Genomic DNA, 27,842 nt, shown 5'->3' on the forward strand with positions numbered 1-27,842 from the left:
TAATCATTTTATTATTATATTCGGGCTGCAAAAGATTAAACTGAATTTGTTTTCAAGATTTTATTGAACCAAGTGTCATTGTTTATCGTTGCATAGTCATCTAAAAACAAAATGATTTGTGGCACAGGCCACACAGCTTAAAGTGTTAATATCAATATAAAATACTAGTATACTATGGACACAGGGAAATAAATGGGACTCTTCTAAAAAATAAAAATAAATCAATCTCAATTCAATTTACCTTTGGCAATGTCTTTGCACCACAAAGGACACATATTCCTCCAAGTGACTAACAAATATAACATAATCGATGCATGTGATCTGAACAGTATATCTAAAATACTGAAGTTCATATCTATAAAATATTGAAGTTCAAACAGTACATAGATGACTATACCATTACTTCAGTAGATATCTTATGAAGAATAAAGAACAAAACACGTTTCAAGGCAGCCTTGAAGTTAATATCCACATGGACCCTAGCATAGGTTTTAGTGGTTAAAAACAAGTAAAGAGGTGGTGATAGCCATGAGAGGTATGAGGGGTGAAATGATCAATACAATAATTGATTCATCAACAAACAAATCACATCTGATAATAAACTAAATTAAAAGCTGTTCTTGAATGCTGGAAACAGATTAATAACATAATTTGTACATACATTTGTTTATTATCTTATTTTCACCATCTTATGTACATTCATTGCATTGCTTAATACATAAAAAAAAGAAATGTTATGAAAAGTATGTTGCCTTCATCACTGTAGTGTGATGTCGTCTCTTCCAGGCCGCTCAGCTCCTCTAGCGATGGTTCTCAATGTGGGGTGCGGGGACCCCAGGGGTCCTTGGGGGGTTCCAGGGGGTCCCCAGCTAAATTTGATAAAATAGCTAGCAGCGTCACAATTATCTTAACCACTTCATCCAGGGTTAAGTGCCATTCACACTGAGCACTAATACAGATAAAACTATATTTGTTATAGTTCTAGTCCTCAGTGTGAATCACCCTTTAGGGGGTGTCACCATCATGAAATTGTACTTAATGCTTAATTGTCAAATCTTAATTGTCAATTGTGATTAACAATTTAATTGTATTTTTGTCACAACACAGAATATAAAAATAGTATTAAGTTTGGCTTTTAGGCTTTGTAAACAAAAAGCTGCACAGGGCAGATATGACAAATAAGTTAAATAAAGAAATAAATGACTGACAATGAACGATACCAATTATCAAAATAATAATGAAATACAATGTAGGTCAAAATAAGCTATATTGCATAATTTTATACTTTTGGTTTAAATAGTGGAAATATCCAACCTAGATGCTTGTGAGCTTGTAAATCGGCTATTTCCACAATTTTTTAAAATGTATACAAACATTTTTCAATATGGAAACAATTATGAGGATTATTTAATAATTGTGACAGGCCTAAACAGTGTGGGACAGCAGCATGCAACCAGGGATCACAGGTTCAAGCGTGAAAGTAAGAGGAAGGCTGCGTCCAAAGTGGGACAGTGGTCAGGTGGAGGAGTCGGCTTTCAGTTCCTCGCAGCTGTTGAACAAATCCTCCAGGAAGTCTACGACCACCTCCTGTGCACCTTTGTCCCCCTCTTCCTCCAACCTCAACTCCTTCAGTCTGTTCAGAGTCTCCTGCAGGCCGAGTATTCTCTGCCGGGGGCTGGAGCGATCAACGTCACCGCCCTCTTTCTCCCCCTCCGTGCTCTCCACCCCTTCTCCTCCCACCTCTCCGAGGAGGTATTTGACCAGGTGCTCACGCACGCCCCTCCCCGCCTCCCCAGCCAGCGACGCCCCCAGGGTGGACATGTCCTGCGATTGGCTGAGGCTGAGCAGGTGCAGCAGAGCCTGCGACAGCGTGTGGCGTAAGCTGGCGCAGTAACGGTACTCCAGAAAGTCATGGGTGTCTTCGCTGTTCTCCAGGGCCTCGGCCAGGGAGCGCCACACGTGGCCGAACCGCTCCGCGTCTCCATAGCAAACCCGGAGGGTGGGAATGGAGAGGGCAGCGGCGGACTTGATGCGCACTTTGAAGTTCTTGCAGGAAGTGACGACGCAGCAAAGGGCGGAGAGCGCATCCCTGGACCACGGCGCAGAGTCTTGACGGAGAAGAGCAGGGGGGGGAATATAATGTTTTGAGTATGTTATATTTTGCAAAACACCCAAGAGTATGTGAAACAGTAATACATACATACAATCTACACAATCATTACAAGTTACTATAGAGAACATTATATTCAAGCTGTATACCATCCAAAACATTCAGGAAATAAAAATAATAATGACCTGAGTTCCAATTAATCTAATTTAGTTAGTATTTATTCAAAAGCTCTAACATTGGTTCAATATTTATAAAATCCACAGACACACTTGACCACTTTAAAAAATAATATCAGATCGACAAGCTCACTTGTAGATCTGATATTTTTGCTACTTTTTCGCGACACTCTTGTAGAGCACAATACTATGCTTAACTAAAGCCCATAGATAATGTGTGTTGTATTGTCAAGAGGAAGATGAGAGACACCAGGCCCAACCACACAGTGGAAGATGAGACACCAGACCCAACCACACAGAGGAAGATGAGACACCAGACCCAACCACACAGAGGAAGATGAGACACCAGACCCAACCACACAGAGGAAGATGAGACACCAGACCCAACCACACAGAGGAAGATGAGACACCAGACCCAACCACACAGAGGAAGATGAGACACCAGACCCAACCACACAGAGGATGATGAGACACCAGACCCAAACACACAGAGGAAGATGAGACACCAGACCCAAACACAGAGGAAGATGAGAAACCAGACCCAAACACACAGAGGAAGATGAGACACCAGACACAAACACAGAGGAAGATGAGACACCAGACCCAAACACACAGAGGAAGATGAGACACCAGACACAAACACACAGAGGAAGATGAGACACCAGACACAAACACACAGAGGAAGATGAGACACCAGACCCAAACACAGAGGAAGATGAGACACCAGACCCAACCACACAGATAAGAGGAAGATGAGACACCAGACCCAACCACACAGATAAGAGGAAGATGAGACACCAGACCCAACCACACAGATAAGAGGAAGATGAGACACCAGACCCAACCACACAGAGGAAGATGAGACACCAGACCCAACCACACAGAGGAAGATGAGACACCAGACCCAACCACACAGATAAGAGGAAGATGAGACACCAGACCCAAACACACAGATAAGAGGAAGATGAGACACCAGACCCAACCACACAGATAAGAGGAAGATGAGACACCAGACCCAACCACACAGAGGAAGATGAGACACCAGACCCAACCACACAGAGGAAGATGAGACACCAGACCCAAACACACAGATAAGAGGAAGATGAGACACCAGACCCAACCACACAGATGAGATTAAGGCCGCTATCAAAGCAAAAACCTGGACTTCCACAACACGTCAACAGTGCCACAGGCTGATCATCTTCATGCCACGCCCCATTGATGAAATTATTCAATTATGGCCAATCACAATTGGCGTCTTCAATTTTCTGCCCTCACTTTTTAGCCTCAATATGTACTTTGCTCAGCCAATCAAATCATTGCTATGGGGTGCTCACTGCTCACCCAATCAAATCATCACTAAAATTCACACAAAGAGACTGGGCATAGGGGGGCTAGCGCCCCTCAAAAACATACAAGTTGAAATATGGCGATACAAGGTTTCTGCCTGACAGCAACAACGTATTAATTTCTACCTTTACAGTGAGTGTTTCATTACCTAGAGGCAAGGCAGGATTTCTGAAGGCGTTTCCCAGCGCATAGCAGGCGTTCCAGCGCACCTTCATGGTGGCCTCTGATTGGACGGTGTGCACCAGGGCACGGACAGCGTCCTCCAGCGGCCGCTGGAACGCTGCGCGGGTCAGCTGACCACAGCGCAGGAAATGCAGCAGGTTACCCAGCGCTCGAACTGCGTTACACTTCACCTGGGGAGGAAGCGGTGGTGGAAAATGCAATGTAGAAAGTTAAAGTCCAGAATTCAAAATTAACTTGAGTAAAAGTACAAAAGTATTGGTTATCAAAATGTACTTGAAGTACCAAAAAGTACTACTAATATTAATTACTAATACTAGTAAATACTAGTACTAATTATCCAGAATGGCCCATTTCAAGTTTTCAAATGTAGAATAAGCTTTGGAAAATAGCAGATCTACAAGCTCACAATGCATGATCGCGACAATGTAGGCAGAACAGACATATTTTCATATTATCAGAAATATTTTTCTGGGCTGTGATGCACATTACTGTTACATAGTTCTGTGCAAGTAATGTATGTGTAATACAGTGATTCTCAACATTTTGAATGTCAAGGACCCCCGCGTTGATGATATGCATTAGGCCATGGACCACCATCTTATATTAAAATGTTATTTGGGTGGACAGTAGGTGTCAAACAAAATGTGGAAGGTGGGTGTCAAACGTAACATGCCCATATAATATATGGAGAGTAGACCACTTTAAATTAGATTTGAAGGCCTGAAAATATCTGGTTTGTACAATTGGCTATCTCTGGGATTTGTTCACCTCACCAACTTTTTGCAAAACGTTGTTTAATACATGTTTGAGTGGTCTCACCTTGTCCTTATCTGCTGAGGCTTTAGTGGCTGACTGGAGCATCTTTAGCAGTAGCATCTCTGACAACTCTTCCTGGAACTCCACACCTAGGCTCTCCCTGGCCAAGAGTTAGAGAAGTCATGATAGCATGTGAAAATTAACTTGGACATTTTTTCCCCCATGCATACTCATGCACCCACAAAACTGTGATTAATTTCCATTTTTGCTCTGTAAATGTTTTTGAAATGTGTTGAGTAGTTGATCTTTCAACAGCACGTTTAACATCTGTGCGTATGCTTACTTACATATTGATGATGAGTGTATCGGTGAGGTTGCCTAATGACCAGGCCGCCTTGACACGCACATTAGGAGAGCGATCTTCCAGGGCGGTGAGGATGGTGTTGGCAGTATCAGCAACAAACATCACATCCTGCAAAAACAGGAAGGGGGGATAAGTCACCTCTTGGTAACAATACGGATATGAGGAGATAATGTTTGGGTTGTACACATATAGTAAGTATATGTAAGCATATACTGCTATTCTAATTTCCACGATTACAAATCATAGTACCGTATATTGAAGCATTTTATAATTATTTGGGAAACCAAAAGGAAGAGAAAGGAGACATGTGAGACATGACAGGAGTCTGATTGAAACTCATTAAACTGGCTGAGCCACCAGGAAAACCCAATGTTCTGCTTTAGTATTATATTAGTATAGTATTATACTAGTATAGTATAGTATAGTATATTAGTATTAGATAGTATTATGGAGAGAGATTTTACAATAATTTGGTTCCCCTAATCTCCACGATAAAACGATGATCACATCACAAGCATCTCATTATTTTGCAGCTCTAATAAAAAGGCTTATGGGTAAAGTAACCGCCTACCTCTCTGAGACAGGGGAAGACTATGTAGACTCCCAGAGCTCTGACAGCTGCTGCCTTCACCAGAGAGTTGTCGCTGTAGGTCAGCCCCAGAAGAACCGTGATGCACATCATCTGCGTCTTATCCTAAACACAAGAATAAATCAAAACAATACTCAAATCTTAACCCTGGTGCATTTATGAAACCTGGCAATGCATTTGAAAGGTGTTTGCAACATCTGCTGTATAAGAACTCACGGGCAGCTGAGTGAAGGCCTGTGGCAGTATGGAGGACAGAGCATCACAGGCACTGGTCTGCAGGGTGGGGTGCTGCTCGCTCTGTAGGGCTCCGTTCAGCGGTCCACTCAACATGTCAGACCAAAACTGCACCACCTACAGTCACGGTTTGTACGGGTTGTTATCCAGACGCCAATATCAAGCAAAACATTTTAAGTACATTCAATGTGTCACACCACATTTCTACAACCTCTTCAGAGCAAAGCACTAATCAACTAAATAAATACGAATTGAGCCATATTAAAATGCATAAAGACAGGTTTGTAATTACCTGAGTCATGGGAACCCTGGAACTCTCAGGCACAGTGCTCTCTGCTTTATACTGCTGGATGATACCCATCCCCATTTCCTCCAGTAACTAAAAGAGCAGAAGGAAAAGATGATGCTGATGCTGCATGTCTGCAGAGCTCATGCATGTCAATGACCGCAGCCTAAAGGGTGTTCCTGGTACCTTGGCTCCATGGAGCTGTATGGCGGCTTCTGGCTCACGCAGGCAGCGAGCGCTCACCTGGCCCATCTCACACAGACACACCTGGGCCAGAGAGAAGTAACCCTGCACCAGGTGAGCTAGCACCTGGAACACACATGCACATATGCAAGTGGAGAAATAGGGACAAGATAGGGGGAATTAATAGGATACAGACATAGGAAATAGGCTAACAGAACAGTCAGAGAAGAACAAAATACAAAAAAATTGCAAATTATTGATAATTGTAAGCATGCAGAATGTAGGCCAGGTTAGAAAGCTTCTCATATGATCATTGTCATTGGAAGTCTACCTAAAGACAGTCTCTCACCTGAAGGGCCTCCAGGCGGACAGGGGCAGGTTCCAGAGAAACAGCTCCACCCATTCCCACTCCCTCACTGTCTGATTGGTCCTCCCTGGGCTGAATCACCAGGGAAATGCACAACTGCAGCAGCCACGGTGGACTGGCCTCCATCTCGCTCGGGGTGTGAGGAGTGCGAGGTGAAGGGGTGTGCGGTGGGCGCTGTGGGTTGTGCTGAGAGTGTGCGGTTAGCGTGCGTGAGGGCGAAGGGACTCCATCTCTTTGTCTCCAGCTGAGCGAGGCTTCCTGCGGCGTAAAGGAGCCCGCACTGCTGCTGCCCTCTGGCTGTCTGAGGAGGAGCTGTACCTCTGGGAGAGGGGCCTGGGTCATTACCAGCGCCCCGTAGAGTGTCAGGACCGACACACGCACGTTCACGTCTGAAAAGGAGAAGAGGCAGGTGAGGGGTTGTTTCTTTATTTTAGGATCATGGGCTGTGAAAGACACAAGAAGCAACACTGGCTGATTTTCCGACTTGCTAACGGGGTGCCATTTGAAAACGAAGGCGGCTTGCTGTGGTTCGCTACAACAGATATTTGCATGTATAGGGGTGAGGGGCTGCCAGTACCAAATGTATCCTTTGTAGTTTTGTTTTTTTGACCACGTCTTTTAGAGGCTAGACTGCGCAAGATCTAAATTGACTGGGCATGTGTCCGAGTGGCCGAATGGACACTACACTTTAAACCATCAGTGTACAATACACAGCAGACTAGCATCATTAAAGCTCTCTTTCACCAGGTTGGAAAGATCTCTCACCTCTGTCATGTATATATGGACGGATCTGTTTCCATATAGGTGTGAGCAGACCAGGTCTCAGCCGCTGGTAGGGAGCATTGGTCACCAGGTAGGCCAAACACTGGAATAAAGAACAATTAGTATTTGTACTCATCCTTGGAGATAATATATACAACATTTAAAAGATATTTATATATAAAAACACACACACACACACACACACACACACACACACACACACACACACACACACACACACACACACACACACACACACACACACACACACACACACACACACACACACACACACACACACACACACACACACACACACACACACACACACACACACACACACACACACACTTCGCTAAGTTCCACCCACTCCATGCTGCCAGACCAAGGACTGGCAAGCTGTGCTTGACACCCATTGAGATGCATGTTAAATTACGGGATTTCTCCATATAAATAATCGATCATTTCAATAGCAAAAGTTTAAAAATCGCTTCTAATCTAGTCAACAAGTGTTGATTTCAGTTTTGGAAAAGTGGTGAAAAATGCATCCTCCAACTGTTTTCCTGGGTATGTGGAATCTGTTGCTGGTTCATAGTCACCATTGCGTTATTGTGATATTCCTATTGTTTATGTGTGGGAGAAATAACATGACAGAGTGTAGTGACGGTTGCTAAGCTAGCATTGGACAATGGCTTTTGGGGTGGGGTTTAGAGAAGGGTCCATTAGGGGTACTGGGTCTTGCTCAGGGACACCGTACTCGACACCAAGTATGGAGAAGTGAACCAGGGATCTTTAGATCTTCAGACACAGAGTGCTGCCATACCTCCTGAGCCACTGCCGCAGTAACGGTAACAGTCACAGAATCACAATGCTATCTTACACGGTAAAATATGGTGTGTAAAATAAAAAACAGTGTGCTTATACCTTTATGACCTGTGTGAGTGTGTGAGAGGAGGTCTCGGCTAGCAGAGCCAGGCTCAGTGCGCGGTGCAGCTCTCTGATGGTGGTAGCCACGGTGAAGGAGAAAGGCGTGAAAGACGTACGGGGAGACGACGTGTCTTCGGCCACGCCCAGGAACTGGCGAGAGCCGTCCAGGAGGGCAGATAACACCTGGAGAGCACACGCACGCACCTGGAGGATGACGACAGAGGTGAAGGGGTAAATAATACACACAGACACTCACAAGTTCGACTAGAGCCTGACAGATGCCAGATTTTGGGGTCTGATGCCGATCCCGATGTTGGAGAGTCCTAGACAACAGATTACTGATGTTTGACCATATAAAAAAATAGGGGCGCCAATGGCCTAGTGGTTAAGGCGCATACCACATAAAGGCTCAAATGCGACCTGAAATCGAGTCACGTGTTCGATTCCCGAGCCGATTACCGTTGCGGCGCGTCACTCCCTTTCCTGTCATTCTCAACTGTACTATCCAATAAAGGCAGAACAGCCCAAGCAAGAATTGTAATTTAATTTGTAAGAATTTAATTTGTAAGAATTTAATTTGTAATTTCATTACAAAATCAAAAAGTCAAATGGTCTATATACTGTATTGGCCAAACCGACATATCGGTCTAGCTCTACTCGCAACACACAAGACCCAACACTCACACAGACACACACAAGTGTGTGCTTCACCTTGGGCGAGGGGTCCTTCAGCATAATGGTGTGGAGGGTGAGGGCCGGTGGTCCTCCTATAGGAGCGTCAGGGATGAAGGAAGACCAGTATCCATACAGAGTCTTCTTCTCGACTGCCTTCACCGCTGCCAGCAGGCAGTGCAGCGCGCCCTGACGCACACGAGCATGGTAAAGTCTGAAAGAGTCAAACGCTGAAGTGACCGCTCACACAGCATTAAAAAACAAAACAAAAAACATGCACTTGTTCTGTGTGCCTGCCTGGGCAATTATATTAGCTTACTTAAAATGTGAATAACTACTCATGGCCACATAGCAAGATATGAATAAACAATGAACAATCGTTTGACATATTCTGTTTTCCCAACAAAATAAAGTGCTCCGTTAAGTATCCTCATTCCATTCATTTTCTACTGTACATTTTGTTAGCAATTTCCGTAAGACACCTTGTTCTCAAAACAATCAAAGAAACTGTGACCAAATGCATGACTTAATTTATTTATTTTACCTCAGTTTGCTTTGCATTCCCCCTTCTGGGTCTGAAAACTCTGATTCAGAACTGCTCATCTTCCAGGAGGGGTATAAAGAAGGAGCAGGGGCTTTAGAGTAGGACTCTCCTTCAATTTTACCTCCTTCTCTTCTTCCTCCTCCTCCCCCTCCACCACCACCACCTCTGCCTCCTCCTCTACCTCCTTTCTGAACAACAGGCAGCGCTTCATCTTCATCTTCGTTCTCCTCTCCTTTCTCTTCCACAGCGGTCTTCTTCCCTTTCCCTCTGGACTTCCTCTTCTTGTTCTGCCACAGAGACATTTAGCAAAGGCTATTTTAAACACTCTTATTAAGATCTAGGTCTAAATGTTTTCTTTTTACAATCACACCAACACCAACAGTGTGATTGTTTTCTGAGTACAGGGGCCTATTATAGAAAGGAAGCAAAAGGAATAAAAGCATTTTATCGGGGTCTCACCCCCGAGGCTTTTCCTGGTGCGGAAGCTTCCTTCTGAGGTTCAGCGGGTTTAGGTGGGGATAGACCCTCATACTGAGGAAGAGGAGCTGGGTAGAGAACAGCCGGCCACTCCACATTCACACCTGGAGCTCCCTGAAACATATGCCTCTGCAGAACATACAGCAAAATGTTACACAATAAATCTTGCATTCATATCCACGTGGATATGAATACTAGTATGTCCAATTGTCCATTGTCCATGTTGCAATTGTCCAGTAGCAGAATAACATACAGAATAGGATCAAATATAATGGGTTTAGAAAGTGACTAGTATCACTGTATAATTAAACTAAAACAAATTTCAATTAAAGAAAATAACTATATTTCAGTACTATGCGGTAATTAATGCATGCAAAAGGTTAATCACACAAAATTATGAAAATAAATGTTAAGAAAATACTAAGAAGGTGCATAATGTCAAGGTTTTTTTTAAAGCCTCTCTTTTCAGACATTGCTACATTACACATGTTATTATTATGTTATATGTATTTTGTGAGAGCATGAGTTACCAAGTCCAATAAAGTTTAGGTATATTCCAGGACTTCCAGCATCTGTGCAAACATGTAATATATTGATACATTTATAAAAGTGTAATAGAGTCGCACCTTTAGTGTGGCAAGCAGAGACCCAAGCTCTTCCCCTCCACCAAATCTCCACTTCCCACCTGATAGATAGCACTGAAGACCCTTCAATGCTCCTTGAATCACCTGCGCACAAAACAAAATGTGAGATACAGTAATCCAAACTATATCATAATATTAGTTAGTAGTACCAACTACCACAACTAAAAACAAATACAACTAAAATAACTTAATCTAAACTAAAATTCATACCGTGCAGTAGAAGAGTTCGTCAGTTTGGGGGGGTTTGGTTGATTGCAGTGTTTGCAGGAACGCTCTAAAACATGTATTCCTGTATTGGTCCTCCACCGGGGGCTGACCAGGAATCCTACATAAGCACAGCACACACACACACACACACACACACACACACACACACATACACAATTATCCTAAAAGCAGCAACATTGACATTTGCTCAACACTTTTTGTTTTGCATTTATCACAAATTACAATCGCTATGGGGCTAAAAGGCCAATCATAAGCCACACAATGTAATAATAGTTAAAATAGTCTGCTTAAATCTTCTAAGACTGGAAAGACCTACCCGAGACAGACACTGGCCATGCAGGTAAGTGCTGCGCGCCGTAACTCCACATTGGGTTGAGATGGGGAGCTGTAGCGTACCAGGACTCCATCCTCACTCAGTAACTCACCAAGGTGCTACAAAAAAGAAAATCACTCAGTAACTCAAATCATGGACCTGTAATGATGACCCACTAATACTTCCTAGAACTAAAGGGGAGCCATCGCTCCAGAACTGTATATTGAGTGCTTCATCTACTCAATTTATCTGACTCAATAAAGAAAGAACATAGTCAGTCAAACTTGTGGACTACCCACCAAAAGGCTAAATAAAAAGCCTCCCTGTCACACCCTGAAAGCCAAGCTGCTCCCAACACCCGAGGTAGAAGTGTTCAAGATAGTGTTTGGACTTAAAGTGTTGCAAGGATAGAAACCATGCATTACTCAGAACATAAAATCAAGAATGTACAGTAGTTGTCAACTTGACAATCAACAACTATGGTGTGACACATAGAACACCCAAACAAACACCTACCTTCTGGCATTGAGGTCCATTCCCATACGCTACTGTGGAGAGGGCCAGCAGCACTTCCAGGTGAGTCCACGTACTGCACACACTCAATGCACGGACAGTGTAACTAATCAACACAGTCAATGTCTGCTCATCTACAATTACCTAAAAGAGATCAAATAAAAACAGTGAGTGAACACAAAGTATTCTTATTTTTGTATGTATTTATTATTACATTTTTGTGTCTTCTTTGATTATCATGAGGGAGAGGGAGGTTTTACTTATCTCCCCAATCATCTAAACTCAGCTTAAAGACTCATAGTAAAAGTGAAAGTGGCTCATCCGACCTAAACACCACTGGATGACTGTCATAAACAGTCATACCTTCAGTTGATTGAGCAGATGGTGCATTAACTGGCATAGTTTGACCACTAGATGTTCTTGACTTAGTGGCACCAGACTGCTTGCGTGTCTCAGCAAGGCACACACATCCTGAAAGGCAAAATTACATCAAAATTACCGTATTGTGCCAAATATAAGACGACTCTGACAACCCCCATTTTTCAAGACTCATTTGTGGAAAAAGAACATTAAATGTCAAATAGTCTAGTCCCGATTATAATATGAACCCGTTTTTTAAGATATTTCCATTAGAAAAAAACATAGTATTATATTCAGGCCAATAGGGTACCGTACTCTGGATTATTTGGTGGCTCAAGTATATGGAGAGAAAAGTAACTCTTTATGGTTTCACACTTAAACTTGCATAGTAATATTACATCATACCATGCATCAGAGACAACAGCAACTTGCAGTGTGCAATAACACACAGCATTGTGAGTATACATGTAAAGAATGTGTACCGGACCGGTATATTAACACAGGGCTTAAAGCCAAAACAAATCCCAAGACTGAAAATGTTTTTTTGGAAATCTGCACTGATCTCATTAAATGACCCCTATGAAATCCTCAGGACTGAAATCAGTCTCCGGGCCAGGACTGAGAACTTTAAGCCCTGTAATCATTTATACAATTAACTGTAACTGTACATTCAGGCAGAATGGCATATGAATGGCAACATATACAACAGGGGGCCTGTTGTACAACAGGGGGCCTGTTGTATAGGTTGCATTAGCTCCGTCTGGAACAGGTTGCATTGGACTGGACCAGTAGGCCATTATTGCTGTAAAATCCTGTGTTAATTGATCAATGTTATAATCACCACCACTGTCCACTGGTGGTAGCACAGTAGCACACCCTCAGAGGGTTTGTAGTCTTGCTCAACATAACAAGGCAGGTGTGAAATATTCTCTCGGTCTACAAATATTAGTCCACATTCCACAAGATTCAACAGCGAACTGCCACACTGAGGAGCCCAGCAGCATCATCTTACAAATCATCTTCCATGGATTTAATCTATAACAGATGCCAGAAGCCATTAAAATGGACAAGCATGAAAGCAGCCCAAGCTGAACTGATGCAGAAGCGTAATACGTTTAACAGTTACCTCTGGTCGTATAGTGATGGTGGGATTTAGGGTTTTGTTGTAGTTCTCAGAGATGAGCTGGTCAAACAGCAGGTTGAGTTCTTCTCTCAGACTGACTGAGTCGCTCCGCAGACACCTCAGCCTGGAGGAACAGCGAGAAAACTGAGACCCGGCGTCCGACACTATACCTTCTGAAGCCGGGGAGGGTGTGAAGGGCACGGCATCTACAGACAGAGTCACCGGAGGACATACAGTAGTATCACAATTGTTCGAAGCCGGCAGAAAGTTAAGCGTAGCCGCCATACTTCCAGAAAAAAAGGTGTATATTTGCTATTTCCGTGTATGAATCTTCTTCGTCTGTTGGCTTTTTGGCAGAGACGTTGCGTCCAAGAATTGTCAGTGCCATCTACCGGTCAAGATAAATGTCACAGATTTTTTTTTCTTCAGTTTTTGTGTTTTGATACTAGTGTTTTTTTTTGTTCTCTCCAGCAGTCCAGCTCCTTTATAGACGGAAAATAAATGTTCAGGTCAGGATACCAATTTCACCCAGGATACAGGGTAAACAAATGAAATGGGAAGTGATGAAACAAAACAACGAGCACTAGACAAATTTGTATTTGTAACAATATAAAATTGTATGCATGATGGATTTTGTTGTGATTTGGGTTGACCACCCATGGTCCCTTAAGAGTCTTCATCTACCTCTACCGGTTTTGTGTTGATTCAGTTGAGACATGTGTGTGGAGAACATGACAACACCAGACATATTGCACGACACATTCTAAAGTTTAATACAGACAGAGAAATATACAGTATTGGACACATGACGTGCCTAGAAGACGTACATAAACAAGGATGCGAACAGAAATGAACAGGCCTAGGAACAGTATACCATGTGCTGTTAAATGTAGTGACAACTATTCTGCAGCTGAGCTACAGTTGAAATACATATAGTCCTAGTACTAGGCATATGATTATCTCATGTCAAAATCTACACAAGTGTTTCTATAGTGACCTTTTGTTCCAGTGAATGGAAATCTTGATGTTACAGCTGCATTTTTGTTCTTCCTGGAAATAAAAAACGTCTACAATGTGTGTCAGCTACAATGACAAATCATATCAAATCAATCAGGTATCGACATCATGGTGTTGGTCCCCCTTTGCTGCTACATTCTCCACTATTCTGGGATAGCTTTTCACTAGTTGAAACATTGCTGTTAAATTTTCTTCCATTCAACCACAAGAGCATTCATTAGTGAGTGGGCTATTAGGCCTGGCTAGCATTTGCTGTTCTAATTCCAGAGGTATTCAATAGGGTTAAAACCAGGGCTCTGTGCAGGCTAGTCAAGTTGTAGCCCTGAAACATGACTGCCATGAAGTACGAGCGTGAACCATGGCTAGTCAAGTTGTTCCTCACTCACCTCAACAAAACAGTTGTTGCCAAATTGTTGGGGAGCATGGGGGCACGGGGTGCAGGGATTGTCATTCTGAAACATGAAACGGACGTAATTCCATAAACGGTTTCCACTAAACTGCAAGGACACAATTGTCTAGGTTTAGAATGCCATTTTAAGCCTGTAGCATTAAGGTTTCCATTTACTGGAACAAACAAATAATTAGTGTCTACTGTCTGACTTTGTCATATAGTGTAGAGCTAAACTATGCTGATCTCATGGAATCTCAACTCAAGAACTTGATCTGAAATGGCAGCACTAGAAAAAAGCAGTCAGACTAAACAGGTGGGAACGTGGGAGGGATTTGTCCATTAAGTGAAGAGGCAATTTTCCACTTTTTTGAATTGGCAGCCTCACAAAATGTCTTTAATAGGATGGGCTATTTCTGTATCTAGCCTGCTATGCCTAGCAAGCTGTATACCATGCCACATGCCTGACATAATAGAGTACCTGCTGGAGGACATGTACTAACAATTTGTAATCTTCATAGGCTTACTGAAACAAGATGTTTGAATCATGTCACGGAAAAAAGTAAACCTCTTTTCCGTGCCATGGCGAGCGTAGCAGAACCAATAACGACAGCAAAGTGGTCTTAATTGTATGCGGCTCATCTCGTACATGAATTTATAATCTCTAACCCAAACATCAGTACCAACAGACTACATTAAAATGTGTTACCTTGACAGGCATGTCTTTTAATTGTAGCTTACATGCCCGTTTAAATGTTCAGAGCATCACAATGTTTAGATCAATATTCAAGATGGTACAAGTCGTTTAATCCTTTGGCATACTACTCTTTATTCATTATAAGCAACAGTCAAGACATTTTTACACAAACGATAACCATACAGAAACTTAGGCATTTTAACAAAAATCTCCTGTTGCTAGGCATTTCCATGAAAAACAATGTATCATACAACGTATACATATGAACTAATGTACAAGGTCCATGCATCAGCGCACAGTCAAATAATGTTTGGAAAGTATGAGTCAGTATGATGCTAGAACAATGAGCATTCTGAATGAGTGAGTGAGTGTATTGTCTGTGTCATGTTGAGTGTATGTGGGTGTGTGCATGTGCATGAGAATGGCCCCTAGCCATCTGTATCACAGTCCAAACAGGAGCACCGCTCCATCCACCATCGCTGTTAGTGTGGTGGGTAGAAAAATAAAAAGGGGGAGATTGAAAACAAAAGGTAAGGCAGAGGGAGTGTGGCGGGAAGGGGGGGGGGGGGGGGGGGGGGCTAAAGCAGACGATCTGAAAAGAAAAAGGCTTGGGCAAACATAGCGTTGGGTCAGGCATGTTGGGGTTGGAAATAAAAGTGGGGTTAACAAGGCATGTGTTGGTTTCAGCCAGACTTGAAGAGGAGAATAGCCACTTGACCCAGGTAGAAGTAAATGAAGTGCTTTGTCTCATGTGTCACGTAGCTGCCAAAGTTCCTTCCCACAATGCAATGCCATGTGGGGTTGTACTTCTTGTCAAACTCCTGAAGGAACAAAAAACAATGTAGATTATATTACACTAGAGGGCATTATACAAGTGTATATAAACCAACAGCCCCCCCACACACACAGTCAGTCAATACTCTTCATCACAGAAGCCGCCAATCAAAAGGCACCTATTGTCCACAGTGACGTAGTCACATGAAAACTACAGACAGACATTATCTCTTCTGTAGAAACAATAGTCTTGTAAACCGTTTGAGTACCAAGACTTATGAGTCCTTTGCTGTTATGTAAAGTGACAGCAAAGGTCTGTCTGTATTCACGGGACGACGACTACATTTTCTCAGACGGAATTGCATGCAATCAAGATGTTTCTATTGCTCAGTTATGGCACAAATTGACGAAAGGTTCATAAATTTGCAGAGCATTCCTTTAATAATGCTCAACCCTTTGTCCCGGGTACCTTTTTGATATAGGCAGCAATGTCCTTCTCGATGTTATACTTCTCCATGGCCTGTGTAGCACAGTCCACTGCATCTTGCTGCATGTCCTCAGACATGTCTGCATTCTTTATCACTGCCTTCCTGTCACTCATGATCGCTACAGAAGTACAGATAAAGAGACAGGATAATGGGGGTGAATAAACGTGACAGCAGCTTGAGGCAAAACATAGTAAAAAAAAATAAAGACAGATAATATAATAAACCTACAATAATCAGCAGTTGCAAATGTAGGGGCAGAAGGTTTAGAATCTCACGAATTCTCAAATGCTGCCTTTGGAATCTGGATAAATTCCATTCTTGTCATATTTCAGAGAAAACAATCATGATCTATTTCCTTTCAACAACTTCTCATAATTTCCAGTTTCCCACTGGTTCTTAATTGACTGCACTGTTAAAGGATTTAACACTGTCATTGTAATTTGTGTTAAATTAATCCAGAATCCATGAGAATGTTTCAGTTTTTCTGGCACTCATTGAACCACTTGATGGAAACAGTCATGTACGCTGCAAGTATCACTCCATGGCAACGGTTCATTCATCTACAAATGCATTTTCTTTCTCCCAGCAGGATAATACAGTACACACCAAGGTGTGCTTACAAGGTTGCAGATATGGCAGCAAATTCTACTTCAGAGAACTCAACTGATCATCTGTAGGAGATGGAATGGAGCCCTCTTCTCTGCCAGCCATATTGACAACAGTACAAAGCACTGGAGTCAACTCCTTTGAACACATTTGAGTCCAAATCCCCAGCTAATTTAAGCATTGCAAAGGAACACCGTCAACAACCTACACACAAGCAAACAATTGGTTATTATGTAAACAATGTCTACAATGGTAGTATTGTGGATAGTTCACCAGCAAAGTGATGAACGAAATGCAATGTCATCCCAAAACGCAGATTATTGATAACGGATCCATGGACGCACTACTGTACTCAGTATTGTTTCATTTAATTTACTGTGTTTGCATATACTTTGCACTGTTGTTTGCATAACTCTTTGCAATTGTCAGATTTAGAATTGTGTTTATTTCTACATGAATATAACCATATAAGATGAAATGGGAGTTAAATGCTGCAATTTGTAAAAATGACAAAATATGACTTACGTCATTGAAGCGGGACTCATAAAATGTCCATGGGACCCATCTAAAAAAATGAACCTATAAGTTTGTCTCACTCTCAGGTATGACAAGCCCATGAAGTCAAGAACAATGATGAAGCACCAATTATGTTATCAGATTAAAAATGCAATTGTTTTCCCAGAAGCTCATGTTTAAGGAAAGAAGACGAACAACTCAGTCCATTCCCTTGCTCCTTGGGCCAGTGTCCCCCTCTGTTCTGTGTGTGAGCATCATTTCAACTTTGCACGCACTCATTAGCCAGCATTTCCTGTAAAGTCCAATGTGGTTGTCAGTGAGGCCCTCAACTAAAGTACTAAATACACAACATCACTGGGTCCCCTGTGGGTTCTTGGAGGGGGGGGGGGGGGTCCAACTTCCAGGGGATCCCCTAGCCGCAATTTGCAACTCTAGATTTTTTTATAATGGGATGAATCTAGAGTTGCAATACCCTCCATTGACTCCCCACTCATCATTTTGCGTTTGCGATCTGCTTGTCTTAAACAACGTTAAACTCACCAACATTGCAGCTGTAGTCCAAGCTTGAATTATTCTCTTTCAATCTGCAAAGCTTGTTTTTCATAAAAATCCCCCGTAGACATGTTATGAGCTACTTTCTGTCAAGAAGAAGAAATGTTGGAGTTTGGAAGCGCTCGTTTTTATTAAGGGGTCGCGCTGCTGCCTCCTGCATTATGTGCAAATGCGAAACAGATGCATGCAGGGACGTTCAGTGACTTACGACGAGCGCTTCCAAACTCCAGCACTTAGAAAAATCACTTGCACAGAATTTCTTGACAGAAAGTAGCTCATAACGGGGGATTTTTATGAAAAACAAGCTTTGCAGATTGAAAGAGAATAATTCAAGCTTGGACTACAGCTGCAATGTTGGTGAGTTTAACGTCGTTTAAGACAAGCAGATCGCAAACGCAAAATGATGAGTGGGGAGTCAATGGAGGGTATTGCAACTCTAGATTCATCCCATTATAAAAAAATCTAGAGTTGCAAATTGCGGCTAGGGATCCCCAGCTAAATAATTAAGCTGGGATCCTGTAAATCCAGGAGTGTACCACAAGTGGAACCACTTGGATCTGTACTTTCTGAGAATTAAATACTGATAATTGTATAGTGTAGATTGGGGTCCCAGCGATAAACCAACATTGTATCCAATTGGGCATCCGTGGCCTATACATATCAAATTGGGGGGTATTTGAAATTAAAAGGGTTGAGAAACACTGACATAGCCGAATAAAGCCGATGATGAACCTGGGAGGAATGTGCTTAAAAGGCCTCGCTGTCCGAAACACCTGCCCATTCGCATAGACATAACTTGCGTGGATAATTATACGACTCTCCCGACAAGTAAATCATGCAGGTTCACAACATCTACAGTTAAAACAGTTCCAACTGTGGGAGCATGACATTGCAACAAAGCCCCATTAATAGATAAGATAAAGCAATACACTCTACAAGTTTAGACGCTGGCTCATGAGAATCATTCAACTTTGTGAACGCCTACAAATTGTAAGCCAATTCAATGATCTTGCAAACAACACTGCAAACAACAGTGCGTACATCAATTAATTTCGCTCGGGTTCTGGTTAACTAACAATCATTGAACCCACATCACCCATGCAATCATCATCCATGCTTACCGTCTATCAATGAAGCTCAGCGTGTGTTGAGTAGGCTTTGACAGTTCGTTTATTGCTCATTTATGCTGCTACATGCGACGTAAGGGTCTGCTCCGCCTTCTGCATTGCATCGCTTTTGTTATTGGTTCGACTCAGGCCGCCGCCCGACTGCTGGCGTTTTCCACTAGCGGCCCACCGGCCGCATCTTATTTCCACCCAGAATGCACCGTTGCGCCCCCAGGGAGAGTGATTGATCCCTACTTATCCTTATCATTGATCCTCATTCTTCAAGCACTGATATTCTAATAATATCGACCTATATTATATAGGCTCTACACAGCTAGAATAATTGCTTCACTACATAAATGGTTCGTCATTATTCAATTTCCTATGTGTCCAGCTTTGAGGGTTTGTGTAGCTCTGGTCCATAGCAAGGCATTGAGCTATGGACCAGAGCTAGGGTTTGTGTAAACACAAATATTGTCCTAACAAACATTGAATGCCATGAATGGCCAGCTTTGAGTGTTTGTGTAAACACAAACATTGAATGCAACTAACAATGAATGGCCAGCTTTGAGTGATTTTTACACAAACATTGAATGCCATCGACAATGAATGGTACATAATATGTTCTGTACAAGTACAGAACATATGGGGGCTTAATTGGTTATGGAGTCTGATGACTATTGGAACAAAGGACTGACTAATAGAGGGTAGTGGGAGTGGTTCATCAGGATAACTTCCTCCTCATCCTCCATCAGCTCCAGGTTGTCCAGTTTAACTCCAATTACGCAAGCTAGCCTTCCTCATCATCATCTTGCCTTATTCAGTTTGTTCCTTGTGATGATGTAATCCCCATCAAACCATGGCAAAGAAGAGGAGACACTCATTGGTCAGTACAGACTTTACAAACACCTGCAGCAGCCTGTTGCATAAGGACCTGAACCTGGTGAGGATGAAGTTATGAACAGCTTGCGCTGTCCCTTCCTGTAGAGGGCCTTGGTGTTTTCGGTCCAGTCCATTTAACATATTATAGTACAGCATACATTAAACTTTCACTAACAATTTGGCCCCCCACGCTCAAATTAGCCTATTTCCAAACATATTACTTCATAATAATAATTAAATAATCCGTTTTGTTTAGTCCTACTACTCAAAAACCTTGAGTAGTCCACCACAAGCTCCTTGTCTTACATCGAGCTAGAGGTGGTTGTCGCCCCCCTCTACCAGAGCTCAGTACTCATTATAAAAATACATTTTACATAAATACTAAATAGCGTTGAATGTAGGTTTGTGCCTACTAACTAAGCCTATATTATACATAATTTCATCGATAAAGTAAAGAAAAAAGGCTAGGTTTAATCTTTCTTTGTTCATAAACAGTGATGGACAATTTTGTCCTTAACATTATACATAAATGTGCATGTTTATTTCATATACACTTGCTCTCTATGTAATTGCAGGCCTGTCACGGACAAGATACCTTAAAGTTAAATTAGAATGGAACTTCTGTGAAACCCCCAAATCACCAGGTATTTGGCCACAGACCACCATATGAAGATATTTTGTGCTAGCTTTGTGCTTTTAAATAGCAGAATCCTGTTACACCAGCAAGCAGTATTGTACTTTATGTCTGAGAACCAGGGTTGGGAAACACTTTATACGTTTATAGTGTCAAATCTCAAACCTAGTGTGATGGATGTCATGGACCTAGAAATCCAAGCAGCTCCACTGCCATAAGAAAAACACAAACATGTATTACTATGACTGAAAGTTTTATTGAAGACACCGATCAACACACTTCCAACACCTTATCATCTGAATCAAGAAAAAAAGAACTCATCTTCCTCATGTAAAAAACCTCCTAGGGGAAAAAAGACACATTAATGACACACTCCCTTGAAATCCCCATGCCTCCCTCTTCCCTCCCTCCTCTGATTATGTGCACCCACTATTTACCACTCTCCTTACGTGCGCGGATCCATCCTGCACCTCCCAGCCCGCCTCCTGGTTTTGATCCGAACTTTGCTCCTTCTTTTAATAAACACCAGAAAAGGGGGGGAAATTCTTAAAAAAAAAAAAAAAGCTCATCCAGATGCCACCATCATGTCTCTGAGGTTCCACATTCACAAAAAAGGAAAAATTGTAGTAATTTGAAACGCCAATTAAATTAAATTTGTTAATTTGGTGGGATTATCGGGCATTATGCGGGCTGGACTGGGCCGGGGTCGGGATCTTCTCCCAGTAAAATGCTCCCATGCTCCTGTTCCATGTATCCATCCTGAAGCCTAATTCTAATCCTGAACTGATCCTGAATCCTGATCCACTGATCCGGCTCCGGAATGGAGAGACAATGAGCCCAGTCCAAACCTTCAGAATACCAGTCAAAGAGAAGGAGGCCAGTTAGAATCACACCTTCGCACATAGTAAATAATAATACAAAAATCTATCAGTTAATACATCTAGGAGGTTGAATATTTTGTGAGGGGAAAAAAATCTAAAAAAGGACACTATCGAGTATCACTTACAAACAAAAGTTTGTATTTTGAATGTTGAAACATTAACCAAAGCCAGAACACACGATTGCTTCTCCAAACAAAAAGTATTACGTACTACATCCAGATAAAGGATGTGGTCTCCAAACAATAAAATTAGGAAATTGCAAGACCTGTGTGCAGAACCACAGGGCCCCAAGTAGCCTTACCGGTGCATTGAACTATAGAAATATGAAATGAGGCATGCAGAAGTAACTACAGCAACTAGCAAATAGCAAAACAAAAATCTGTTACTATTGAAAACATTCAATAATGGTACTCGGGCATTGTCAAGCGAATATTGAGCGTAAAAGAAAAACAAGGAAGCCCTATTATGTAGATTTCAGAGTTGAGAGGCCACAGCATCATACCATTGACTCCAGTTTTGACACCTCCTCCTCCTGTTTATCCTAATATGAACTGTGTTTCCTGCTCCTGTGATCCAATCCTATACTGCTCCTCTGATCTCTACAGAGAGACACACGAGAAGGTCACAGTACAACAGTAAATCCAAGGTCAAGAAAAGCAACAGCCTCCCCACATAAAGCAATACAATGACAAACCAACCAAAACAACATGGTGCCATTACCCATCAAAAAGCTCCTGGATTCAGCAGAGGAAACATATCGTCGCTATCGGGCAAAAAACAGCCATCTCCCATTTTCAACTATCTCCATTTTGCAATCAGTGCTATAATTGCTATTGAACACTGTTTACGTCTGTGCATGGGTTTTACCCACACCAAGCTGGGAAGCGGGAACCCATCGGCAAAAACAGGGGAAAAAACAGCACCCTCTGTTGTTTGTTTCATTTGAATTTGCCTCTGGGGGCGCTGCCCAATAGAATGTGGATAATTGGTCTGTTTTTCACACAGACTGTTTAATCCTCAAAACTGTTGGTCAAACCACCCAACTCCAAATCTGGAGATCATTTTTTTCCATCATTGATTTGGATGACAAAGTAATTAATGGTCAAAAATCAACTAACTCGAGCTGTATTTGGGTAAAGTGATAGGACACATTCAAGTATGTGACAATGTATAGTCACCATACCAACTTTGATGCGGACCCCCAATAAGTTAATATTTTGGACATATGATTTCTGCCCGACAGCAGAGATATAATTTTCAGATAAAGAAAGAAGGGGTGGGGGTGGGTGTACATTACCTCGAGGTGAGGGTGTGACGCCGGGTGACAAATAAGACAGGCCCACAAACAGAACAGATACTCAAATAATAAAAAACGATTTGGTGCTACGGGAAAAAAAAGATAACCCTGCCAAAGAAAAATAACAAAGAAATGGAAAAATAAACAAACCACAGTAGGACAACACTGAAAGGGTTAACAGAGCAGATGGGGGTGTGAGCTCTGTTTTATATTCAATGTCATGACGTTTGCTCTCTTCCTGGCAGTCTGAGGTGCGTTGTTGGGTTGAGCTGGCTGGTTTTTTACAGAGGGTCTCATGTATATCTAGGAGCGTGAGCGGGAATGACGGGGGGAGTAGCGCGGTGACGCTCTGCTGCGACGTGGCGAGTAACTGCGTGACCCTCTGTTGCTCCGGCTCCGGCTGCGGGAGCGAGAACGAGAGCGGCCGTAGCTGGGGCTGCGTGGACCATCCACTTTCACGCGAACGTAGGCAGTCTCTCCCTAAACACACACACACATGAAGAGGAAAGCTATTCCATGAGATTCAAAGAAACCAGGGATTCCTGCAGACACAGAGCTGATAACATAATAAAAGCAATTGGATGAGCAGTGAGTGACTTGACAAAAACAAAAGGACTTTAGTAAATGTTTGATAGAAACTCAGTGCATTGAAATATATTTAACAAAGTCACAATATAGCAAACACTAAATGCAGTCCATGCCTGCATTAGGAACCCTAATGCAGTTAAGACCTTTTCTGTAGTGGCATCCACCATACCTAAAGTGATTCAGGGTTTTGGTCTATCCAAGCACTGCAATCCAGTAGACACCAAACTGATACACATCAATTTGGCGCAGCCCCAAAAGCATCCGTTTCAGAAAGGATAAACTTGTTTGTTATATCCATGTTATATCCATCCATCCTGAAAACAACCAGTAATGTGTTCACCTTCATTCCATTTGTCTCTTCAAACATTTACTGCCAGCATTGATTCAGTCTGTAGTCCCTTCCTTGCCACGAGCATAATTCTAGACTACGTCCGTTTCTAGACATGGTAACGCCCCGCCTTCCTCTGATTGGCCTCCCTCCTACTAGTAGTAGGGAGGGACCTCTACTACTAGTAAGAAGTATTAGGTGCCCGAAGGGTGGAGCATTCTCTTATAGACCACGACGGAGGGGTGCCATCTCTAACGAACTTGAGCCACAGGAGACACCTATCGGTCCAAGGGCCGCGAGTTGCTGTGTCGAGCGTTGCAAGTTGGCTAGAGCCGACCCAGCCCTGTTCCGAGTTGCGACCCGATATGGACAGAATAGTAAATTATTACCACTCTCAAGGCAATGCCAACAGAGTTATTCCTTCCTTGTTGAGTTACTCTAGGACTGTAAGCCAAACCTACCTCATGAGAGCGAAACTTAGTATTATCCAGCTTGCGGACGGCATAGGTCATGTCTTCTTTGCGAACGAACTCCACCGCCCCGGAGCCATCACGGAACACGTCAGCATAACATACATCACCTGCCTCGCGCATGTGGTCCTTTAGGTCCTGCCAGCTTCCACTGGGGGGAAGACCTGGACACCAAGAATGGGTGAGAGATTAGCATGCAATTATGGCTAAAATATGGTTAAAATGTTGTTGCATTTCTTCCTAGTATCTTGTTTTCTTTTTAATTATATAAAGTGCGTAACAAATAAATGTATTATGTTTTTTCAAGTTAGTTATAAATAAAAATTAGAGGTAACATTTTATTTGACATTCTCCATATTACAACTGCAATATACAGTATGTTCTCATACACTATAAATACAATACAGTGCAAGATTTGCGATAAGATAAGAACACAACACCTACCTGACACAATAACCCTGTACTCTGAGCGCCGTGAAGGGGGTCCGTATCTTCCTCTGGGGGCTCCTCCTCCCATTCCACCACCACCACCTCCTCCTCCTCCTCCGCCACCTCCTCCTCCTCGGCCACCACCTCCACGTCCTCCGCTTCGAGGAAACTCGACACGCAGGCGGTACCCATCATAGTCATATCCATCGCGTCCATGAACGGCGTCCTCGGCATCTCTATTAAGACAAAACGTCCATTACTCACTGATACCAAACCCAGGAGGGGTACGTGCTCAACAGATGAATGCACACAGCCTTGAACCACTCAGTCATCTGTGTAAACAAACACTTTGGGTCAATATTTGACAGTGGTGACATTAGTGTCTCAAAATTAGTTTGATTTAAATAGTTTATTTTGAATGGTTTGCCTTGTTCGATATGAAAGGGAAAGCCATCTGAATTTGATATGTATTTAATTAATTAAATCGCTCACTCTTATCTATGGGAGCAGGTGGCGGCGGCGGCGCCGTTGCGGCCATTTTGGAAAATGGCTGCCATGGTTACCGCGGCTCAAATCTTCGATGGCGCTGGGCCTGTAGCCAAAAATGTCCCCCCCATCCTCAGGGACAATATGCTCTAACGGTGTGCCAAATGTAACGCCGTTGTCATAAAGTTGCACAATTAAAATATCAATTAAAATGAATTAATTAAAATATTGTGCGGACTCGGAGACGCCGGACTACTCTCCCCTCCACGGACGGACCCCACTTGGAGAACCAGTGTGCGACGTGCGTTTAGCCCTGGTGCTAACGCTCTGGGCCAGGTCTAATGTGTTTAGCCCTGGTGCTAACGCTCTGGGCCAGGTCTAGTGTGTTTAGCCCTGGTGCTAACGCTCTGGGCCAGGTCTAGTGTGTTTAGCCCTGGTGCTAACGCTCTGGACCAGGTCTAGTGTGTTTAGCCCTGGTGCTAACGCTCTGGTCCATAGCCCTAATGCTTCTAATTATAGAAGCATTAGGGCTATGGACCAGAGCTAGGCCAGGTCTGGTGTGCTTAGCCCTGGTGCTAATGCTAACGCTCTTGGCCAGGGCTAGTGCGTTTAGCCTTGGTGCTAACACTCTGGACCGGGGCTAGTGTCTGTTATGCACGGTATATTCACCTCGGATCCTCGAACTCCACGAATGCAAAGGGCGGTCCTCCTCTTCCATTTTTCAGGTCGATGTCTCGGATCGCTCCGTACTTGTAGAAAACATCTTCCACGTCCTTTGTGCGGATGTCGGGGGGAAGGTTCCCCACGTACACCCGACAGTCGTTGTTCCCCGCAGGGCCCCGGATCACTTCCCCGCCAGACATGCCGATAATCAAGCTGCTTCTTTTAGCGCGCAAAGGCTATAAATAACGATGGTTTGCCCTTCGGGACAGCCAAATTATCTACAACCACTGTCTAGTTAACGTTACACGGATGATAATAATGTGTCGCGGTGGGGGTTAAAAAAACAAATAGTAAAATCTCCAACGAAAGCCAAGACGAAACTGAAGAAAGAAAAGCAGTCGCTTTGGGAGGTACCTACTAGCTTCTGTAGCTTGACGAACAGAGGGCCTACTACGTCATCACAGCAAAAGTCATGGTGCGCTCCTTTTGATACACGGCGTTTGTTTTCTCAGAATGCATGGACATTTCTAACTGGATTGCCGACTCCGCCCTGCTCGCGTACCTCCGGGATAAGCCGTATGGGAAAGGATCGAACCCATCAAAAGAGGGTACAAGGGGCAGGGAGCAGAGTGCAAATTTCAGTCACAAGAGGAGTCGACATAGACTAGTGAATTTAGGTCTAAATTGCACATTTCTGTTCAAATAGAAACAATCCCGGCTATAATTATTTTTTATTGTGGCTGGCTGTTGTGTTGTGCCATCATCCTGTTATGTAGGCCTAAAGTACTATAAATAAATGCACATGTATGGTGTTTGTTACTTGGCTTGTTGGCATACACCAGCATAACAAATGTCAGAGTAACAGCAGTCTTTGTTTACAATTTAAATGTATTGAACAAATATAAAAATGTTAAATTGACAACCATTCAAATGTTAACAGTGCAATATCCACAGTAGTCATTCAAGAAAACATAATAAATACATCCATCCATTCCCTTAAGAAAAAAAAAGATAAATATCCCACAGACCCATCCTAAAGAATGCATTTTACCTTCAATAAATACCACAACCATCTGCATGCTGTAAGTCAGCCACTCTCTGCTGCCTAATTACATTGCCATGGCAGCAGAAATGTGTACTGTATCCTAGCCTGTACATTAAGTAAGTTTACTAATTACCAGGATTATGCAGTGACGCAGTCATTATTTTCTATGACTTGACACCAGTCCTGCTTCATCTTATTGGTTTGTGTTCAATAACCATCTCAGTCACTCATTCCTTACATATATTGAGCCTTCTTGGCCAACATAACATTCAGGTCCCAGTGCACACTCAATTTAGATCCACTGTACTAACAAAAGGCCATTCACAAGTGTTATGGCAATATTGGACTGTCAAATATTGACCTAGTATCATTTCATGAATGTATGTGGCTGGAAGGCCTGTCTCAATCCAATCAACCCTTTGATCAAGCTGTATGTAAAAGACAATGTCACACCTATTGTTTGTTATGAGACCCTGCTGGGCCTGGCTAGGGAGTTCCTGTCTCAGCAGGGTGGCGACAGTCAGAGCGTCTGTATTGTACTTTTGTGATGGTCATGTTTATCTGCGGACCTGGTGGTCTGGTGGGGAGGAGACCACGAGAGAGGGGTGTGCTGAGGGAGAGAATACTGAGAGATGCAGGCCAAGCCTGATAGACTGAGATATGCGGTTTGCTTGATGCTGTTCTTCTGAATAAACTTCTAAGATACATTCACCTTCCGGATGGACATATTACTTCCATAACACAACTAATACGTTTAACTTGTGACATGTTTTGAATTCAGAATCCCTGCACACTGCTGCGTTTTTCGGATTTTTAGCAGCATTATTCAGCAAC

At 42.8% G+C, this 27,842-nt stretch overlaps 3 protein-coding genes across 4 annotated transcripts; all 3 read right to left on the bottom strand.

Moving 5' to 3' along the window:
- Positions 1 to 54: 54 nt before the first annotated feature.
- On the bottom strand, positions 55 to 13,486 carry heatr6 (HEAT repeat containing 6). The gene is made up of 20 exons (XM_079508105.1): positions 13,165 to 13,486; positions 12,042 to 12,149; positions 11,682 to 11,822; positions 11,169 to 11,284; positions 10,835 to 10,949; positions 10,607 to 10,708; positions 9,963 to 10,109; positions 9,504 to 9,790; positions 8,999 to 9,173; positions 8,285 to 8,491; positions 7,364 to 7,463; positions 6,581 to 6,987; positions 6,235 to 6,357; positions 6,055 to 6,141; positions 5,745 to 5,879; positions 5,511 to 5,633; positions 4,923 to 5,047; positions 4,639 to 4,735; positions 3,785 to 3,989; positions 55 to 2,108 (listed from the first exon to the last, which is right to left on the bottom strand). The coding sequence occupies exons 1-20, from the start codon at positions 13,444 to 13,446 to the stop codon at positions 1,516 to 1,518; spliced, it is 3,675 nt and encodes a 1,224-aa protein (XP_079364231.1). The 5' UTR covers positions 13,447 to 13,486; the 3' UTR covers positions 55 to 1,515.
- Positions 13,487 to 15,370: 1,884 nt separating this feature from the next.
- dynll2b (dynein, light chain, LC8-type 2b) lies at positions 15,371 to 19,512 on the bottom strand. Its single transcript, XM_079508330.1, has 3 exons — positions 19,321 to 19,512; positions 16,507 to 16,643; positions 15,371 to 16,084 (listed from the first exon to the last, which is right to left on the bottom strand). The coding sequence occupies exons 2-3, from the start codon at positions 16,636 to 16,638 to the stop codon at positions 15,947 to 15,949; spliced, it is 270 nt and encodes an 89-aa protein (XP_079364456.1). The 5' UTR covers positions 16,639 to 16,643; positions 19,321 to 19,512; the 3' UTR covers positions 15,371 to 15,946.
- A 1,545-nt stretch (positions 19,513 to 21,057) lies between these two features.
- srsf1b (serine and arginine rich splicing factor 1b) lies at positions 21,058 to 26,411 on the bottom strand. 2 transcript variants are annotated; one of them, XR_013790698.1, is made up of 5 exons: positions 25,970 to 26,411; positions 24,830 to 25,050; positions 24,377 to 24,549; positions 22,205 to 23,479; positions 21,058 to 21,669 (listed from the first exon to the last, which is right to left on the bottom strand). XR_013790698.1 is itself a non-coding variant. In XM_079508628.1 (4 exons), the coding sequence occupies exons 1-4, from the start codon at positions 26,161 to 26,163 to the stop codon at positions 23,303 to 23,305; spliced, it is 765 nt and encodes a 254-aa protein (XP_079364754.1). In that variant the 5' UTR covers positions 26,164 to 26,411; the 3' UTR covers positions 21,058 to 23,302. The 2 variants fall into 2 exon arrangements, 1 of the variants encoding a protein (XP_079364754.1); XM_079508628.1 differs by having other exon boundaries at positions 21,058 to 23,479.
- Between the last annotated feature and the right edge of the window lie 1,431 nt (positions 26,412 to 27,842).

This window comes from Electrona antarctica (genome assembly GCF_951216825.1).
Source record: "Electrona antarctica genome assembly, chromosome: 8".
Taxonomy (NCBI): domain Eukaryota; kingdom Metazoa; phylum Chordata; class Actinopteri; order Myctophiformes; family Myctophidae; genus Electrona; species Electrona antarctica.

Coding starts and splice junctions, on each gene's coding strand:
- dynll2b (XM_079508330.1), bottom strand. CDS start 16,638: ATGAGTGACAGGAAGGCAGTGATAAAGAATGCAGACATGTCTGAGGAC. Junction 16,085..16,506: donor TTGCTGCCTATATCAAAAAG/GTACCCGGGACA, acceptor TTGTTCCTTCAG/GAGTTTGACAAGAAGTACAA.
- srsf1b (XM_079508628.1), bottom strand. CDS start 26,163: ATGTCTGGCGGGGAAGTGATCCGGGGCCCTGCGGGGAACAACGACTGT. Junction 24,550..24,829: donor GTACAGGGTTATTGTGTCAG/GTAGGTGTTGTG, acceptor CTTGGTGTCCAG/GTCTTCCCCCCAGTGGAAGC. Junction 23,480..24,376: donor CTAAGTTTCGCTCTCATGAG/GTAGGTTTGGCT, acceptor GTGTGTGTTTAG/GGAGAGACTGCCTACGTTCG.
- heatr6 (XM_079508105.1), bottom strand. CDS start 13,446: ATGGCGGCTACGCTTAACTTTCTGCCGGCTTCGAACAATTGTGATACT. Junction 12,150..13,164: donor CCATCACTATACGACCAGAG/GTAACTGTTAAA, acceptor TTTGCCTTTCAG/GATGTGTGTGCCTTGCTGAG. Junction 5,634..5,744: donor AGGCCTTCACTCAGCTGCCC/GTGAGTTCTTAT, acceptor TCTTGTGTTTAG/GATAAGACGCAGATGATGTG.